General features: G+C 35.5%; 1 protein-coding gene and 1 pseudogene across 2 annotated transcripts; both read left to right on the forward strand.

The window, feature by feature from the left end:
* The first annotated feature begins 1,788 nt into the window (after positions 1 to 1,788).
* On the forward strand, positions 1,789 to 13,662 carry LOC113078262 (probable protein S-acyltransferase 23). 2 transcript variants are annotated; one of them, XM_026250590.1, is made up of 10 exons: positions 1,789 to 2,077; positions 9,015 to 9,150; positions 9,283 to 9,393; positions 9,533 to 9,665; positions 10,007 to 10,185; positions 10,527 to 10,600; positions 10,681 to 10,843; positions 10,945 to 11,027; positions 11,111 to 11,301; positions 11,980 to 13,662. In XM_026250590.1, exons 1-10 carry the CDS (start codon positions 1,957 to 1,959, stop codon positions 12,436 to 12,438), a joined length of 1,650 nt encoding a protein of 549 aa, XP_026106375.1. In that variant the 5' UTR covers positions 1,789 to 1,956; the 3' UTR covers positions 12,439 to 13,662. The 2 variants fall into 2 exon arrangements, with proteins under 2 accessions (XP_026106375.1, XP_026106374.1); XM_026250589.1 differs by lacking the exon at positions 10,945 to 11,027 and having other exon boundaries at positions 10,681 to 10,752; positions 11,186 to 11,301.
* A 2,086-nt stretch (positions 13,663 to 15,748) lies between these two features.
* Positions 15,749 to 19,927, forward strand: LOC113078261 (rho GTPase-activating protein 22-like; annotated as a pseudogene).
* Positions 19,928 to 21,183: the final 1,256 nt, after the last annotated feature.

Here is a 21,183-nt window from a genome sequence, read left to right on the forward strand (position 1 = left end):
TTCTGAAATGTTTAAACCTGATACAAACAAATTAGTTTGAGGGCAAACAAATCATGCTTATAAAGCAGCCGATTAAAATCAGTCAAGCTTCCTTGTTTATTTTATCTTTATTGTGTTGTCGTCCTAGAAGTTGAGTGTCTATGCAACAGAAATGCTTTGAATGCACTTAAATGAGAAAAACAATTTAATTATGACAGCAGGCAACCTCATAACAACGGCTGTCAAAAGTGATCTGATATGAGATATGTTAATTAGCCTTTCAAATTCATATGAACCCTAGGCAAAACTACAGTTTAGTCCGTTTATAACCCCACACATACCTGTTGTTTGGTGGGTGGCATCTCAAGTCTAGACGTATGGCTGGACAGAAGGTTTTCCGCTGGTTTACCATGTCACAGTAATCAGTAGTGAGTGGTGCGCTGAAACATGCCTCCTAATCTGTTTGCCTGAACTTTGCACAGTATGAAACTCTGACATCAACTGCGCATGGTCATGTGCCTCACTTCCTAGTGAAAAAAGAAGAAGGAGGACTTTCTTGTACATGTGTGTGTTTTCAACACCTCAATAGACAAATTAGGATAATGTGAAGAAGACTTCATTGAAGCAATACCTCTGATTTTAGTTCTATTATTCCAAATAGGAGATAAAAAAAATCAGAGTTTGAGGTGTATGCCTTCTGGTATTTAAAGCTATAGTCCGTAACTTTTGTGTGTTCAAAAATTAGCAAAAATGTATATAATAAGCGAATACACCATGAATCCGTTTTCCAAACCGTTTTTGGCTTGTCCTGAATCACTAAGGTAACCTACTAAGTGTTTATAGTCTGACTATTTCTACTGATTGTTAGGTACTGCCGCGGAGTAGCTCAATACCTGCGTGATTCGTCATAAACATATACAGAGATAAGTAGTTCTGGCTACAATGTTCTTCCGCAAGACGGACGCAGTTTTGTTTATTAACCGCTAGAGCGCCATAAGTTACGGACTACAGCTTTAAATTGATTTAAAATGCGTCAGATGTTGAGCAATAGTGACATCATGTGGTAATTTAAGGTTACCAAAAACATTACACTACTAGACATCATGGAAACTGAACACAAATGTAAAGAATATTTCTTAAATAAAGAAAATCACCTAATGACTATGTAATATAATAAAATATCGTACTATTGATAACTTGAGAGACTCGTGTGTTTAGATAATTTTCACCTTTAAAATAGAAGAGTTTTTTAGCCTTTCATTTGAATGTATACTCTGAAATCGACCGAGAGATGCTAAAAGCATAAATGAGTGGATAGAATTGGGAAATGTGTTATAATTGGCAATTGATTCTAATTGGCCAGGTAAGATGAGTCATATTATCTATTATTTCTTTACTCAGATTTTATTTCTTAATGAATATTTATGTTTCAGTTGCGTTATTTAGATGTACAATTTGAACAAGACGTCCGTAATGCAGACACAGAGACCTTGCCATGTGGTAATTGTGACGTTTCCCCGCGCTGGAGTAGCTGAACCAATCACAGTCGTTTGTGGTTGCATCATATGGAAACAATAATTATTATTTTATTTATTTATTTATTAGGTAAGGTTTTATTTGTATATGACGTACCAGTCTATACAAATAAACATTTTGTATATTTCAAACGATTATCTCCAGTGATGCAAAACACCTTGACCGCCGAGCGCCCACATTAGCCATTCCACTCCCTTTCGTTGATTGGTTGAACATATACATCTTCCACCAACAGAGTGCGGAGTTTCCTATAAATCAGTACAGCGTATTTACATATGACCAGATTCGCTCACTTATCGAATGACTGATTATCTAACGAGATAATATTATCGAGGTTTTAGACTTTTCCGCTGCACCAAATCAATTAAGATATCCTTTTATAATGAATTTGTTACAGTTGGCCAAGAATTTGTTCAGCCTACAGAAGAAGGCGTAAAGTGAATGTATGGTCGCAGAATGCAGCAGGTTTCAGGAAGTTGTATATTTGAATCGGTTCAACGGGGGGAGATCGATCGAGTTTCCCATTTATTACAGCAGGATCGGGGTGTTTTGAAACAAAAAGGTGAGTCATTTGTTTTAAAGGTGACTGTAATTGATCCACAGTGGCAGATGATGATAGAGATTGTATTATAAACTCTAGTATTCTAAATACTAAACTCACTTTGGGAGTTTTCATAATCATTTATTATTTACATTTGCAACTAACTTACCTGCAGCAACTGGTATTTTGACTTAAATTATGATTAATAATAGGGAATTGTTGATTATTAATAGGGAATTAACCTTTTGAACTCTATAAATGTATTTGTGATTTAAGTGTTTTCTGCAACTTGAGTAATTTATTTGAAATGTGTTAATTATAACTTAATTATTTACACATAACTATATGCACGGTTACTTCCTGGTTTTATGTAAGCAAGCTCAGTCATTCTTGGTCAACTGTCAAAATCTACACAATACATTCAGTTTGAAGAAAAGTTTTGTTTGTCTAAGAGGACAATACTGTATACTATACATTACCGTATACTTTCATTCATGAATGACAAACGCGAGTGTAAAAAATTAAGCGAGTGAATAATTCTCTACATTATTCTGGTCAACTGGACGCTACTGATCCATAGTCTGATCGCGTCTTTGCATTTGCATTGTTTTCCCACCGTATATGATGTCACTTCCTGGATGATTATGGCATAAAGGAACTGGCCTTTTGTTTACTAAATGTGTATTAAAAAGACTTAACACAATATATACAGTACAGACCAAAAGTTTGGACACACCTTCTCATTCAAAGAGTTGTCTTTATTTTCATGATTATGAAAATTGTAGATTCACACTGAAGGCATCAACACTATGAATTAACACATGTGGAATTATATATGGAATTATATACATAACAAAAAAAGTGTGAAACAACTGAAAATATGTCATATTCTAGGTTCTTCAAAGTAGCCACCCTTTGCTTTGATTACTGCTTTGCACACTCTTGGCATTCTCTTGATGAGCTTCAAGAGGTAGTCACCTGAAATGCCTTCTGTCTGCGGTCCAGCTCACCCCTAAACCATCTCGATTGGGTTCAGGTCCGGTGACTGTGGAGGTCAGGTCATCTGGCGCAGCACCCCATCACTCTCCTCCTTGGTCAAACAGCCCTTGATGCCTTCAGTGTGACTCTACAATTTTCATAGTCATGAAAATAAAGAAAACTCTTTGAATGAGAAGGTGTGTCCAAACTTTTGGTCTGTACTGTGTATGTATATATATATATATATATATATATATATATATATATATATATATATATGAGGTATTCCTAAGAATTAAAAAAAAAAAAAAAAACATGCAGAAACATTTAAAGGGGGGGTGAAATGCTATTTCATGCATACTGAGTTTTTTACACTGTTAAAGAGTTGGATTCCCATGCTAAATATGGACAAAGTTTCAAAAATTAAGTTGTACGTTTGAAGGAGTATTTTTGTTCCAAAAAAACCTCTTCCGGTTTGTCACAAGTTTCGGAAAGTTTTTTTCGAGTATGGCTCTGTGTGACGTTAGATGGAGCGGAATTTCCTTATATGGGTCCTATGTGCACGCTCTTCTGCCGGAAGAGTGCGCGCTCCAGTATAGCAGAGCAATGAGAGAGGCTGAGCACAGCCTGATCAGAGCGAGAGCGTCGCGAAAAGTCACAAAAGAAGTGTGTTTTTGGTTGCCAGGGCAAGACAACCCTGCACAGATTACCAAAAGAGAAACAGCATTAAGGGACCACTGGATGGAGTTTATTTTTACAGAGCATCAACGGAGTTGTGCAAGTGTTTTTGTTTGTTCCCTGCATTTCGGATTGCACATCGTTTATTTCTTAAGGATAATGCAGTCCCAACGGAAAAGGGTCACGATTGTGTGTTGGAACCACATGCGGTGAGTAAAACTGCTTCAAATATCTCTGTGTTGTTAACTTAGCTATCAGCGCGTAAGCACATCAAGTAAACAACATGCGATGTTGTCATCAAACAGCACTTTCCACATGTACAGCTTAAAAAAAAAAAAAAAAAAAGACAACATAAAGTGGAACTTAGTCATTTTCCAAAACCGCTAAGCAAATATATACAGTTTCAGTACATACCACATATAGGCTAGTGACAAATGGTCAAAAAGTGCTTTAGTTTTCGAGATACCCCTACCGGAGGTAGAACTAAACCCAACAATGTTTTTCCTCATCTCTAAGGTCTCCCATATATGAAATGGATTCTTGGCTAAAAATATTTTACTGCTAAGATTGTTAAATTAACAGATATTGTTATACACCACAAAACCAATAAAGGACTAAAATATAGCCTGTCCGTATGGGAGTTAAGGCATATAAACTAATGCAGATCAATCACACAAGCTCTGAGAGCTTTGAAACTTGACATGTTTGTAGTCAGGAAGTTGATTTAACTACTAGAAAAGACTGGATGTGAATATCTTGATGTATGGAATAAATAGACACATGTAAACACATATCTAAAATAAGCGGACATGCACAAATTTAATATCTATGCAGAATGTTTTCATTTACTTTGTGCTTGCTTTGCCTGGCATTATCATAGAAACACATATGATGGCTTGTTGGAAAGGTGGGGTTGTGCTGAATCCAGCAATACCAAATATGTAAATATATGATAAAAGAGAAGTGTTCTGTCACTCAATGTATGATGTGTCCAAAATGAATGAAAATGGAACACTGACATAATTGAGTCCAAACCCATTCATTATCAGTGGTGAGGAGAATGTTGAGAAATTCAAATATAAGAGACATCAAAAAATATTTAATATGGCACTTTGTACTATATGGAAATCGAAAGATAACACCTTACCATAGCACAAACAGGAGACCAGGAGTTTGAACTTTTTAATAAAACTATAACTTAACTTCACACAACACAACTTAAATTATTAATATGTAAATATATAATAAAAGAGAAGTGTTCTGTCACTCAATGTATGAGGTGGCCAAAATGAAAGAACACTGGACAAAATAGCCTCAAGTCCAAATCACATTATCAGTGGTGAGAAGAATGTTGACAAATTAATGGTTACTGCAAAGTAACTTACATTAGGTAAGTGCTGATCTATATTTATGATACATTTACTAATAATACATTTCATAAGGCACAGTATACTATACAATTCATATGAACCACAGATCCAATTGAATCAGGTTAACATTGGAATGGAACACCTTTATTAAAATATCGTCACTGACGGGCAGAATCCTCGCATGTCCAAATTTTGTCTATTTCATATTTTTTCACAATTCAATGCTATTGGTCAAACCCCACGTGGTAAACAATCTAAAGTGTTGAAAATAGATTGAGAGCAAATCTCTTAACTCCATTGGGCACTTCAACTGTCTGATAATCCTCGTAACGCCACCTCTTCTTCACTCCACGGCAGGAGTTCCACGGCATTTTGTGTCCTCAGGATTTAAAGTCGCAACGATTGAGAAATCCTCGTTGAGCAACACATAAAGCAAGCCTTAACTCAGATTTTATCTATTTTAAACTATGATATCAGTTATTGATGTATTTTAAATGTCTACTTATTACTAGGCAAGGCAAGGCAAGTTTATTTATATAGCACATTTCATACACAATGGTAATTCAAAGTGCTTTACATAAAATAAAGTAAAATAATCATGAAGAAAAATAATAAAAATAAAGACAAGCAATTTTAAAACTTTTAAAATTATGAAAAAAACTACTTAACTAAAATGAATTTAAAAACAGTTAGAAAATGATTTTACATAAAAAAAGTGAAAATATAGTGCAATCAGTTCGGACATTGCACAGTGCTCATTTAATAAATGCACAGCTAAACAGATGAGTTTTGAGTCTAGATTTAAATGTGACTAGTGTTTTAGCACATCTGATCTCTTCTGGAAGCTGATTCCAACTGCAGGCAGCATAGAAACTAAAGGAGGACTCCCCTTGTTTTGTGTGAGCCCTTGGTATTTCTAACTGACTCGATCCCTGACTGTCCAAATATGACCCACTTTGTCACTGATGACAATGTGGATGAGTGGTGTGTTGCAGTTGTAACATCATGGGGGGTTGACCCCAAAATGTTTCAAGAGGGTCTGGCTGCAGGCTTTCACTTGCACTCTCAGACTTGCACACTCAGACATTTGCACTTCCGCTAGTGACATCACTTGCAGTCTTTATTTTTTATTTTGTTTATTTTTTTTTTTACTTTTCGTTTGAATTTCCCAACATTTTATAAAGCCAGGTTGTGAAGACAAGAAAAAAGAAACTAAATTACAATGTCACTTGCAATTGCTACTTGAACTCTCCGCTACCTGTGACATCACTTGCAATCAACACAAATCGTGCATGTTGCCAATGGAGACAAGACGCTGTGGTGGTGATTAAATTATTAAAACTAATTTAGTACTATAACGTACAGGGTCCTGCAAGAAAAAGACAAGATCGGCAAATCCATGGCCAGAACACCAGAATATGAACATTTGCATAAAGTCTCTAGCTAAGCATAGAAAAAAAAACACTTAACATGGCTTAATATATTAAGATGCTATTAAAATATCAAATTAAATGTACAGTTCATTAATATAAGGAATATGTATATAGTATTTTCCTCACATACCGCAAAATGTGGCATAATGGACATAGATGAGAAAGGCCAAACTCATGCTTCTCTACTTTATTAAAATACATAACTAATATGTACAGGCAAGCATGTGAGCCCAGAATAAACGAAACACGCAAAGTTTCACATTAAGCATTTTTCCATATAGAATAAACTGTCTACAACTTGTTTATATCACTGTCTTTGTCCATTAACCTACATTATGTGTTTTATTTATAATGATTTTCTATAGGAGGAAAACGTTTAATGTACAATTTAACGCACTGCGTTCTGTACTCGTCTTCTTGCCTGTACGGAGTTGATCCTTTTAAAATCACTTAATGCATAATGCCCGTTCATATTTGCTGGTCTGTATATACTTAGAGTCAACAACAAGACATATAGCCTAGGCCTACTAAATTGTCTTTATCATCTTAGTCTGTTATTAGGCCACATTAAGCGTTATGTTGTATGGGAGGACAAAGTTTGCACATTGTGTTCATAGCCATCTGCTTGACTTGCAGTACATTGAATAATAACTATATATCGAATTTGATCTTTTAATTGAACTTAATGTGTCTGAATACATTATGCCATATTAAGTGTTAGTTTTTTTCTACAGGAGGAAAACGCTTAACGAAAGACTTTGTGCATTGCGTTCATATTCTGCTGTTCTGTGGCCAAGGTCTGTGCTTGTCTTTTTCTTGCAGGACCCTGTACGTTATAGTACTAAATTAGTTTTAATCGTTTAATCACAACCACAGTGTCTCGTCTCCATTGGCAACATGCACGATTTGTGTTGATTGCAAGTGAAGTCACAGGTAGCGGAGAGTGCAAGTAGCGATTGCAATTGACATTGTAATTTAGTTTATTTTTTCTTGTCTTCGCCACATGGCAACTGTTATAAAATGTTGGGAAATTCAAACAAAAAGTTATCAATAAATAGAACAAAATAAAAAATAAAGACTGCAAGTGACGTCGCTAGCAGAAGCAGTGTCTGAGAGTGCAAGGGCAAGTCTGCAGCCAGACCCTTCTCCAATGGTTACCAAAAGCAGTTGATGTTCCAAATGGTTGCTGCTAGAAAATAAACTAAACAGCCTGAGAAGACAGGGCTCATTTCCCCAAAGAGTGTTTGTTTCTTTAGTTAGATTACCATTTGTTTTATTTAAGACAGTAATTTAAGTTGTATTGTATGAAGTTAAGTTATAGTTTTATTAAAAAGTTCATTAAGTTAAAACTCCTGGTCTCCTGTTTGTGCTATGGTAAGGTGTTATCTTTCGATTTCAATCTTTGTTTCCATATAGTACAAGGTGCCATATTAAATATTTTTTGATGTCTCTTATATTTGAATTTCTCAACATTCTCCTCACCACTGATAATGAATGGGTTTGGACTCAATTATGTCAGTGTTCCATTTTCATTCATTTTGGACACATCATACATTGAGTGACAGAACACTTCTCTTTTATCATATATTTACATATTTTGTATTGCTGGATTCAGCACAACCCCACCTTTCCAACAAGCCATCATATGTGTTTCTATGATAATGCCAGGCAAAGCAAGCACAAAGTAAATGAAAACATTCTGCATAGATATTAAATTTGTGCATGTCCGCTTATTTTAGATATGTGTTTACATGTGTCTATTTATTCCATACATCAAGATATTCACATCCAGTCTTTTCTAGTAGTTAAATCAACTTCCTGACTACAAACATGTCAAGTTTCAAAGCTCTCAGAGCTTGTGTGATTGATCTGCATTAGTTTATATGCCTTAACTCCCATACGGACAGGCTATATTTTAGTCCTTTATTGGTTTTGTGGTGTATAACAATATCTGTTAATTTAACAATCTTAGCAGTAAAATATTTTTAGCCAAGAATCCATTTCATAAATGGGAGACCTTAGAGATGAGGAAAAACATTGCTGGGTTTAGTTCTACCTCCGGTAGGGGTATCTCGAAAATTCAGGGGCATTGTCACTAGCCTAATAGCATACTGCCTTTGCTGATGCTGCTCTTGTTAAATTTCAGCCTCTGGATCTGTGTCACAGCTTCCACATGCTCTCAACTCAAAAGCCTACTGGCGCTCGTGATTCTTTAGCTCCGCCCACACGTCACGCCTCTAGGCGCTCGTGTTTTTCCGGGAAAAATCGGTACAGACTATCTTTCTCTTATAAATATAATAAAAATAAAGACTTTTTGGAGTTATGAAGGATGCAGTACTACTCTATAGGTACTCAAGATTAACAGGATATTGAGTGAAAACGAGCATTTCACCCCACCTTTAAACATATCTTAATATACTTGCATGTTTTATATAAGATTTTTTTTGTTGATATTTGTGTTTCAAGGTTAGTTTTGGTAAACTTTTCTGATTTTCCCAGGTTGGGGAGGTTTCACAGCCCTCCACTTTGCTGCTCTCCATGGAAACCGGCCAATGGCTGAGCTTCTGCTGAACAGCGGTGCTGATCCAAACATTCCCTGTGATTCCGGAATAACTCCTTTTCACTTTGCTTGCAGGTACGAGAGACCTCATCCATCTTATGTTGTGAATTTTTTAAAACATCCATTATAAACTTTATTTCTCCTGAAAGATCATCACACCAGTGTCCTTTGAAGAGGGCTTACTGTACTCTCCTGTTATTCTAACAGAAATGGCCATATTTTTATCATGCACAAAATGATGCAGCATGGTGCAGACTTACACATAGTAGATAAGCAAGGGAAAACGTCTCTTCATCATGCAGTCGGTGGAGGAAGCGTGTAAGTAACTGGGCACAGTAACTGTTACACTAGTGGCAGTCAAACGTTAAAACAAAAACAAGAATTATAATTAGTATAGTTTTTTTTTGGAGTATACTGCATGCTCAAATATATTTTCCCTTATGTTTTTCTTTCTCAGTATTGCCACGCAGTACCTGTGGGAGACTGGCATGTTCTGTTTCACAGATGCCGATAACTATAAGGTCACTCCGCTGCATTTGGCAGCTTCCACAGGAAATTCTGACGTAGTCCGTTATCTCCTTAGAGCAAATGTAAGCACTTTTATTTGACAGCATTGCTTGTAGTTCACATTCAGGGTACGTCTGGACAACATCGACAGAAAAACACTGATGGGAGAATGCTAAATGCCTAAAACAATTCTATAAATTGCTCCTATCACTGTGGAAATGCATGACATTTCTTACTTTCAGAACCAGCCTTTACACTTCTATTCCTAGAGCGAGAGAGAATCAAAGCAATGCCATTAATCAGTTTGTTCTTTTCTTCCAAAGGTTAAAAAAGGTTTCCTTAAAGGAATAGTTCATGAAGTGCTTGCATGACATTTGCTGCCTTTCAAAATTTTCAGTTGTTTTTGCTCTAAATCTTTAACCAGAGATGCACACCAGAGGCAGTTGACCACCAGGGGGCGACAGCACTTCACGTGGCTGCAGAGAATGGCATGATTGAGGTGTGCTGGCTGCTGTTGAAAAGTGCCGGGCTCCACATTTTACACATGAAAAACCACACTGGCCTCACGCCTCTAGACCTCTGTAATCAAGGGAATACTTTTAGGTCTGTTGAGAATCAATGAAAATGTAAAGGCTCAAAATATATATATATTTACATTTTATTTATAATTTATTTATATTACTCAGGGTGGTCACAGGCTAGGATATTTGTATACATTGTATGACATTCACTGAATTAAAAAAAAAAAAAAAAACAGGAGTCTTAATACTTTACTTGATCTGTACTTGATCAATTAATCTATGGCTTTAAGTAGGGCACATTTAAAGAAAATCTGGAAAATCATGCAGTATTGCATTTTCTATCTGTGATTACTTTACTTTGGAAGTTTAAATTGTGAACAGTAAGATAATTTCAGATTTTTTTTTTCTCTAATATTTCTGTAGACATCAGCAGCTCTCCAGGATTTTGACGGATTTCAGTCACCGACCAAAAGATCTGATTCCTAAGGACTCAAATGGTATCATTGTTTCTTTTATTTAGGATTTGTTGTGTAATGCTATTGTTCAGCTGTAACTCATGAAATGGTCTGTTCTGCAGTGATGTACTTCTGGATGCTGCTGTTGCCGTCTCTCTCCGGGGCTGCGGTTCTCATTATAGCTGCAGCTCTTGGTGAATATGGGGCTATCCTCTCTGCAGTGCTTTTCCCATGTTTGGCAAAAGTCATTCTGTCTCAATATCATAGACTGAGCAGCTTTCAAAGGTTAGAGGGTTGTGATTGGAAATTACATTGCTTATCATTAATAATATAAAGGATGATGATTGCATAATGACATTTTTACTCTTTTTAAATTTGGACTTTAGGTTACCAAACCCTGTGTATTTGGGAACACTGGCTGCAGGCATTATTCATTGCTCAGCTTGCTTTCTCTATAAATTTTTACCCAATATCCTTTGCAAATAGTTCATGTCAATCAACCTTTTTCAAAAGTCTTTTTGTTGTTCTGTCAATTATTCCTTGACCGCTCACGTTTTTGGCCAGCTTATGCCCTGTTCAATTTTTCACTTGTCCATTTTTGTGTGCTTGTTGGACTTTTTTGGAAAGTTCTAAATCAGAACCCAGGACAACTCAAAGAAGCTGACACTGATTCCCAGTTTTCCAGCATAAGAGACTTAATAGAAGCCGGAAAGAGCCCGGACAGATTCTGTATTCACTGTGAGGTGAGCACTGGGTCTGAATCTCTTTTCTGACTAACATTTCAAATGTACTCAAACTGGTTTCCTTTGTAGGGCTGTAACTTTTTTTGGATGGTTAAATCAAATTGAATTATTTAATGAACATATTATTTAATATTGTTGTTTAAAATAATAATTAAATCAATATTTTTAATGAATCAAACGAATAGTTTATAATAATAAAAAAATAATAATAAAAAGAATCAGAACTGGATCCTACCGTATTTTGTAGTCTACTCTGAAGACATTGAGCGCCCTCTCGCGGCTGTAAACGGTAATGTTTTCCCTTGGTTCATGTCAAATTAATTTTGATAAATAAGTCGCACCTGACTTTAAATCGCTGGACCAGCCAAACTATGAAAATAAATTGAGACTTATAGTTCGGAAAATACGGTAATTGGTTTGCTAATAATAATAATATATGTCCTAATAATACAAATTATACAATTATAATAATCAGTACTGGATCTTTAACTGTTTGCTGACATATTTTGAGATTTGAGAAGTTAAAATATACACTGCATTAAATATGTGTATGGTTGAACCAACCATTTTGGATAGTTAATTCCCCACGTACAAATATTATATATTTTCAAAATGTATTTTTTTTATTGTTATGAGCAAAATTCAAATTTCAAAACTGCACAAGCTATTTTCTTTCAGTTGATCCAAGTAGACAACTGTAAACACTGCCGTTTGTGTGACATGTGCATCCAAGAGTACGACCACCACTGCCTCTTCCTCAATCAATGTGTGGGACGGGACAACCACCGCATCTTCATCCTCTTCGTCATATCTATGGTAATGGCTCAACTCCTCTTCATCCTCAGTGCCGTGTACTACCTCTCCCTGAAACTCTCGGGCTTGGAGATGTCCGACTGGGGCTCACTGGCAGGAAGAGAGGCCTCTGTGCTCCTGCTGACTCTGCTCAACATCTTCTCTCTGATCTGGGTGGGATGGTTGCTAGTTGAGCAGCTGGATGCCATTTCCATGGGAACCACCACCTATTTTAGGCGGTACGACAACAAAGGGCCTTCTAAAAGACAACGCTTGAGAACAATCCTCACTTTTCTGCTTGAAGGGAGAACAAGACAGGAGCACAGTCAGTCTTTCAGTATATAGAGACGTTTTGAAATTCCAATCACAGTTTAGTCTTATTGTTGTTTTTGTAAAGGCTGGAATAGATCACTTCTGTTACATACTTCACAGTCCTGTAGTTTATGATGAGCTCGGATTCAGATTTTCTAGCTTCAGACTACGATGTTATCCAATCATAGGATATCAAACATGATTGATATTTTGCGATGATTGTAGACCATATATTATTTTCATTTCTCACTCATCTCCTAGCAATGAGATGCATGTTTCTGTGAGAGTTTAGGATCGAAACAACATAAAAGTCAATGCGATCCTTTGTCATTTAGTGTATGATGCCCAGTTTTTATTTTTTCTAACCATTTACAATGTCAGCAAGTGTGTGATGCATATTGTGTTAAAAACTGTTCAGAGTCTAAAAACGCTGATGTCATCGTCAAACGCTGATGTCATTGTCCATCGCGCTGTTTCACTGTAGACATCGTCTGATGGCAAATTTGTAGACATCGCCCACCCCTATTTAAGATTGTTCATTTGAGACTCCCATAGTTTGTAAAAATAAACAACAAAAAAAATGACATCACCTAAATTATCTTTGTAATAGCGCTTTACATAAACATAGGTCACTGCTGTCTTGCCTTGCCATAACTGTATCTGTATTTTTTATAACAAACATTTTAAATAAATGTCTTTCAGTGTAAATCTATAGTTTGATTTTATTTTTTATATTTTAAAGTAAAAATAAAACTGTTAATTGTTTTTGCAAAAACTATGCACTGAAAATAGATTTCCAGTCATTTATTAGCATATTATATTGGGATGAAGTATTTGATTTTGTTATTCTACAAAATAAAGATTAGAACATTTGTTTTGTAACATCAGTTTGAGCATTAGGATTGTGAAGCGTCTTCCTATCCCTGCTTTTAAGATGGGTGTCCATCATCAATCATCTGCGAGGCCTGTGTAGTCCGCTGCTAATTTTCCATTGATTTTGCTGCAGTAATACCATGCAGGGAGGAATCTGCAGACCTATATCATTGGTCTAAGTGACATGGCAATGAGTAAATCTCACATTTAGAGAATCTCACATTCAAGGTCATTCATGGGACATCCAATTCAGGGCTTGATTCAGGCGGTGTATTGTATTTTCTTATACAACCTCTTTATGGGGCATTTGTTCTTCACTCTTCAGTCTTTCACAGTGAATCATGTGATCCTCTTTATTACCTCTATATCTATTATTAAATTAGATGATAATTCAGTCTAATTGCTAGTTTATTTGGTCCCACGCTAGACTCTGCCTGGATGATTTGTATTTTAATTAAAGGTTACAGGCTTATACTTGGAGTCTGAATTACATTTTGAAACATTTCGATTTTCAAGTCAAAAAGAATCAGTATTTACACTTAATATTAGAGGATTTTTCCAGGGCAGTCACACATTTTACACTACCCTTTGCTCGACTCCATAAAGTAATACTGTTATACAAATCACTCTGCAAAAGAGCAGTAATAAACCTTGACATGATATTTTAGCTTTGCATTTATTGCATTTGTTTAATCAGCACTAGTAGGTGTAGGAAAACATTTAACTAAATGACATATAAGGCCATAATAAGAGGCACTTGCACACTGCTGCTTTCACTTCTGCATTAGCAGTCGTCATTTCCTTAGATGTCTCCGTCAGTCCACCAACCTTGTGATTTTTACACCTCTCAACTTTTGGAAATTTCCCCCTTATTATGCAGTCAAGCACATATTTTTAGATAGAATTTAGTTAATCTAGTGAATGTACAAATTCTGATCTCATAGTGTTTGTATTCGAGGTAGAACTTCGTCCTGAGAAACGCGTTATTTTTTGATGATGTGAAAATTTTTTTTGTAAGATGTGGATTTATTAAATGTGATAAATTCTTAGCAAATCCTCCTCCTCCCCTCAGTTTCTTAAGATATTAAGTGGGAGTCTCTATAAGTAGACACTTATAACTAGTTCTCCTTTTACTTATACAGATATTTGAGGCAGTTAGTTTCAAATGCCTCATGCGAATATGCTACATTGTAAGCCTTAATGTACAACTCGGAGTGTTTACTGCGATGGAGAGACGATGGAGATTCTTAGGTATTTAAGTGAGTTTTGTTATCGTCTTATTTGACTGAAAGCGTTCTTTATGGTAGTTTGATTGCAACAACTTGATGTGTATGACAAAGTATGAATGGCAAAATCTTTCTTAAATTCAAAACATTTATATGACCTATGACTGTACAGTATAGAGTATATTGTGGATGCTTTTTGGAATGCCTCGTTGTTAATAAGTAATTGTCTATATAGTAGCTGTCACTGTGAGTCTTTTATAAACTTCTGACATACAGTCACCATGTAGTTTTGCAATCAGCATTCTTACTGTTGAGGTTGTTGTGAAATGTACTATGTGTAAAATGGACACTGTTACTGGGAATTTACTTTAGGAAACCATTTTTTAAATAAATTCATTATCAAAGCAACTTCTAGATCCTATTAAGACAGTTAAAAAAAAATTCAAAGGATTAGTTTACCTAAAAAGAAAAATAAGCTATTAACTCACGCTCATGTTTTTCCATGCCCATGTTGTTATTTTTATTATATTTCTGTCTTTAGAATTATTTGCAGTTCTTTTCATAAATTACCATGTCTGTCACCTCCAAAAATGACAAATCATCATAAAAATAGCTAAATTAATTTAGCAGTACAATATATTCCTAATTCTTATTTATTTATTTCAGAAAATTATTTTTGGAGCTTGTTATATGGAAAATATCCGATAATTCTCCAAAAAAGAAAAAAGGTGTACAAGTTTTTACTTACCCATGAGGGTGAATAAATAATGACAGAATTCAGATTTTTGGCCAGACTAACCCTTTAACCTTTATTGTTTTGTTTTTGGAAGTTGAAAATGTGAACACAGACTAAAGGAGAGAAATAGAGAAGTACATAAAATAGTACACACAAGCACATGCAGATACATTCACCACACCAAAGAACCAATTAGGAGGGAAAGCGAAGGGGGAGAGATGGCAGAAGCCCTTCTGTTTCTGCTTCACTGAATTACTGAGTGTAATCATCCGGGCCTTTAATGGCTGGTCCAAAGTGGAATTAATTTGGATGGTGTAGGATAAATAATGCATTATGGGTAAGGGTGGATCTGAGCGTGTGCTAGAGGTCTCTCTCCAGCTGCCTCTGCGTGATGAGGGTGGGAGGGGCCCGGGAAGTGTGCTGCTCTGTGCAGTGGGGTACTGGGACATGAAAGGGGGGAGAGAGAGAGTGAGGAAGGGAGGGAGGGAGGGAGGGAGGGAGGTAGACAGATGCTGTCCAGAGCAGGCGGAAGAGGTGCAACAGGGCGAGGCTCAGGAGGAGAGGAGAGTACTGATCCCAACATGTGGATAGAGGACAGTGTTGCTCAGCTATGAACACCATGCTAAGTCCCAAGATTAGACAGTCCAGGAGAGGTAAGACCTTTAATTCTCACTGCTGTTTCTCAGCATCAGTGTCCTGCGTTCCCTTCCGTAGCAACACCCAATTCTGTATTAGCTGTGCTCCGCTAGTGCGCTGATCTCACAGCTCAGTGATGTGCTGTTGAGGACCATGGCAGTGATCCAGTAGACTGGGAGGTTGCTTCGTAACATCTTTCAGCTTGATTAGTGGTTAATGAGTGTAAGTGGTCTTTGGCTTTGTGTCACACTCCTTAACCAGGAAGTCATGCTTCGGATCCTGACACATGCTGATGATGCCAGATGTTTCATAGTGGGATTTACTTTTTGTTTTTTTTTATACAATCTTAAAAATATAGGTGGTGTTTGCAGCAATGCCATAAGAATGATTTTGGGGTTCTTAAAAGATCCATTTTCTTCTTAGTGTGAAGAACATTTTAATAGAAAAAAATGTTTTATTTAACAATAAATAACTTTTTGTGGAACCGTAAAAAAATAATCCATGATGTTAAAGGTTCCTCTTAGAACCATCATTGCCAATACATAACCTTTATTTTCAAGAGTGTACAGTGCATGACAGAGAAAGAAGTCAAGAATAAGTTTGATCATTATAATACATAGCCATTTTTCTGTACATGAACTCTACTTACATTCTATTCTTGTTCTATGATGAATTGTAGTTTCAACACTTAGAATCAAGGGACTTGCAGGTGTAATAAATCATAACAGGTGAATGTCAAACTGTTTCACCTACATGAGTAAAAGCTTGCTGTCAATAGCCTGTAGCCTACTGTACATGTCATATAATGTAAATTAAATGTATATACAGTATTTGTATGTACATTTATAAGTTTATTGATCAGATTGTACTTTACAATACATTTTAATTAGTTAACTTTATAGGTATCATGACTAACAATGAAAAAATAATTTTGCAGCATTTATCAATACTTATAAGTTAATGTTAATCTACACATATACTAATACATTTTTAACAGTTTTATAAATTACCATAGTATTTTGAATGGACAATATTATATTTAAACAACAGTATATTTGTAAATTAATGTTAACTTACATTAATAAATGATAAACTAATAAATATACTTCATTGTTAGTTTATTATACCTAATGCATTAACTAATGGTAAAGGATTGAACCTTATTGTACATTGTTGCCATTAATCAGTTCCATGTACAAAACAGGTTGCAATATAATTTTTTAAGTTGAATTGATAAAAACTTAATGGTTTTCCTGATTATTTCCCCTGGAGAACAGGCCTGTCTGCTTCAGCAGCAAAATGCTATTTGTGAATTGATTTCTGCCCTGCTGTGCAACGTAAAGCAGGCAGGAGCATCTGAAGCACTGTCTGTCTGCTGGGCTCTGCATTTATCATCTTGCATATAGATTGTGTCACTTTTGATGAGGGTATTGGGTTCCAGCACAGCAGACTCAAAGCAAAGTCAAAGACACTGCAAGGTTTGATTTGCAGTGATATTTCACTCTGTGTGTCAGGATATTAGGTGGACCGACAATTGCCCTTTTTTTGTCAGTTTTGTGCTGAAGATATGTGTAATTGGTTATCAGGATGTATGACAGGTAGAGTACTTTTTATATATTTAAATCTGTCTAATTTGATTTATTTACATGTTCCTTTACTGTTATATTACATGTTAACATTTGATGTTTTTAGACATATTACCAGTGGGAAAATGAAGTCATAATTGATCTATTTATTCACTTGCATTTTGCTTATATTTCTTTTACTGCTTACTGTAATCTGCAAGATTGTTATAATAGAGCTGGATTCAAGCCCTTAGTAGAACTAAGAAATAATCCAAACCATCTTGGAGCTACACAAGACTGATTATTATTCTGTTCATCATGCCATTCTCAAGGTGTCCTCATAAAACATGTCTTGTACAAAAGTCTTTATTACAGGACTATTTTAAGCAGGATGAACATTTCAGGCAGAGATTAATTGTTCATATTCATCCTTGGTGATTTTTAACAAGTCTTCATATTCAGTACCGGAGGCCTGAAAGAATATTTAAAGAGCAGACACATAAAAAAAAGGCTCTTTTGTCATTCCAAAAAATGAGTCTAAATGAAATATGCATGGGCCTGGTCAGACTTCCAGTATTTTTAGACTGAACATGTCACAAGAGCAGAACATCAGACAAATGGAGGAAAATTCTGATGCTGAATGGTCTAATGGTCAGCAATCTGAGAGTTGGCCGCTTTAGGTTTGTGGGTAATAAGGAGAAACACAATTGTGTGTGTCCCTGGAGACTGCTGTTCAAAGGGCTAGATCATTTTAGGGGCTTTTCTCCCACCCTCTTCCCTCCCATTTGTGCTCTCTCACTCTTTCTCTCTCCACGAGGCTGTGGGGTGTACATTAACACTGATAAGGCTTCCATTACTTACAGTCATTTAATCAGAGTGGAACCATTTGCAGCCCTTCAGACTGAGGAGCGGTCGGTTCATTGCTGTAATGCAGTACCTTTTCAACTCTGTAACATAGAAAGAAAGAATTTACTTGTGTTATAATTTAATGAACTGTAATTGTATATTTATAATTATAATTTTATTGAACAGTATACAGTAATTTTATACATTTATATATATTTATATGTTTAAATACTTGGTTTATATTTGTAACAATTTTAATATTATATATATATATATACTTTATAACTTTTATAACTTTATAAAACAGGGCAGAAAGTGAAACAAACCAAATAATTCAGAAAATAAGAAATTCTGACACCAATTGTTAATACTAATTTTTGTGTTGATGTTTGTCCACCAAAAATGACATCACATCCTGGAGGATGATGTCACTGAGGAGCTGGCTTGTGTTCATTACAGTGATGTTAAAAAATCTAACAGGATTGAAACTTGATATTGGAAATTTGATTATTATATTATATTATAATAATAATGTTATTATATTTCCAATAAATAAATAAAAACATTCAGCAATTAAACAAAAAAAGAAGAAAGGACAAAATAATATTGATTTTGTTTCCTTAATATATTATATACTAATATTATATACTATTATATACTATAGTAAATATTACCGTATAAATAAAATATAATTTAAATAATTATTATTAGCATTAAAAATACGTTTCATTTCCATTTAAATGAAAGTAGTAAAATAATAAAAAATTCTATATGTCTTTTTGTTATTTTGTGAAAATGTGATCAAATGAAAAACAAATTAATATGATATACAATTTCTTTTTAAGTTTAATTTGTTTTATTTTAAATATATAATATTCATATTTTATCCAATAAATTTAAAACATATTCTCGCCACATAAAATGGCATAGATGTCCCCAGCAACTGTAAGCCAATCTGATAAAGGCTAAAATCCAGAGTGATCCTAAACACGCCTGTAAGAAGAAAGCATGGAAGTGCACTCTCATGTTTACTGCTCTCAGCACACTGGAAAGCAAGGATTGATTTTTCCCCCTTCCGGCCCACAAGCATTAAGCAGCTGCTTGTGACACTGGAACATGCCTCTCAAAACAGCTGCCCAAACTGATCTGCTTTGCTGTGGTTTTGTGGTTGTCTCTGGTCAACACAAGGGGAATTTAAATTCATGAATTAGCCAAAAAATGGGCTTTTGCATCACTGAGAAACCTGTCATAAAGGCATGCATTACACATCTTGTCTATGCATCTATGCATTTTTATGTGTGTTCTGTGTATATACTTGTCCAAGACTAATGGAGGCTAATCACTTGGTTTAGATGAGCAGAATGAGAATCTACTGTAAATGTCACATGAAATCTAACTTAACATGTTTGAATGTATGTGTTTGTGTTTACTTTCTCAGCAAGGTCTAAGAGCATGGTCATGGGGGAGCTCTCCCGTGGACCTAGCAGGCCATCGTCCCCCCAGTCTCCAAGACAGGCCATTGAAAGCGGGCTGGCTTAAGAAACAACGCAACATCATGAAGAACTGGCAGCTGCGCTGGTTCGTGCTTCGAACTGACCACCTCTATTTCTACAAAGATGAGGAGGAAACCAAAACCACAGGTACAGTTTACACAGGTACAGACAAACCTGAGAATAAAAATAAAAGCTGATTATATATTATTATATAATTTATCTGAAAATATTAATGCTGTCTTTCAAAACATTGATCAAATAAAATCTGACCCTATTGTGTCTAAACAATGTGACAGTTAATGTTGCAAAAATAGGTTTAAAAAATAAGAGACCATGACCTTTTATTTCATATCTGATCAATAACTCAGTGTCATCTATCTTACTGATTTAAGCATAGATTGTGAGATAACAAATGACTTTACTGTTTTCATGTTCAAATCCCCTCGACTCACGATACACACCATCTACAGGTTATTGGACTAGACCTGAATCAGTGAGAGAGACAAAACTGCATTCATTCAGGCGGTTATCAATTATTATTATAATGTCATAAAAGGGTTTTCTATTTTAAAATAAATGCTGTTCTTTTGAACTTTCTATTCATCAAAGAATCCTGAAAAAATGTATTACAGTTTCCAGAAAAACATTAAGCAGCAAAAGCAATGTCGATGTTTTGTGAGCAACAAATCAGCATATTAGAATGATTTCTCATTTTAAATTATAATAAAACAGAAACCAATCATTTTATATTGTTCAAAATACTAAATAATTATTACTGTATTTTTAATCCAATAAATTCAGCCTAGCAGAGACTTATTAATTTAAGAAATATTTATTAATTGAAGATATATATATGCTAGCGATTCATTCTCCCCTGTCAGTGAAGCTTTAGGAACACAGCTGTATCCTCCTCACTGCCTCCATTACACCAGGATGACATCAGCATGCTGTTAGCCTGACAAACTAATTTGGAAACAGCATGCCCAGCCCTGCTTTGCTGTAGTGTAAGTCTAAGGATTTAGTGGATACAGAGCAGCTGACCTGTGACCCCTAAAGTAGCATGATTTTTTCTCAGCGTATACCGCTGACTTGGCTCATCCATTCTTTAACTGATATTATTCTCCTCCAGAGCCTGTAAACTCCCTGTAATGCTCCTGTTCTCTTTTCTCCACCCCGCCCCCACCCCATCTCCATCCCAGCTTAATTCAATCTCTGCAGCAGAAATGTGCCCAGCTTGCATCTGAGTGGGTAACCCTATAAGCATTTACCCTTATCAATGCATACCCTCTGAAATTTCATTTAACTGCAGCTGAATGGCGGAGAGGAATTTTAGTTGAGCAATGAAAACTTGCATCTCTGTGTTAATGCTGGGGCAAGCGAAGAATGGAGGATGAGCCAAGGGA

Source organism: Carassius auratus, unplaced genomic scaffold, assembly GCF_003368295.1.
Source record: "Carassius auratus strain Wakin unplaced genomic scaffold, ASM336829v1 scaf_tig00024940, whole genome shotgun sequence".
Lineage (NCBI taxonomy): Eukaryota > Metazoa > Chordata > Actinopteri > Cypriniformes > Cyprinidae > Carassius > Carassius auratus.

Coding starts and splice junctions, on each gene's coding strand:
- LOC113078262 (XM_026250590.1), top strand. CDS start 1,957: ATGTATGGTCGCAGAATGCAGCAGGTTTCAGGAAGTTGTATATTTGAA. Junction 10,186..10,526: donor AATCAAGGGAATACTTTTAG/GTCTGTTGAGAA, acceptor ATATTTCTGTAG/ACATCAGCAGCTCTCCAGGA. Junction 10,601..10,680: donor GATTCCTAAGGACTCAAATG/GTATCATTGTTT, acceptor TCTGTTCTGCAG/TGATGTACTTCTGGATGCTG.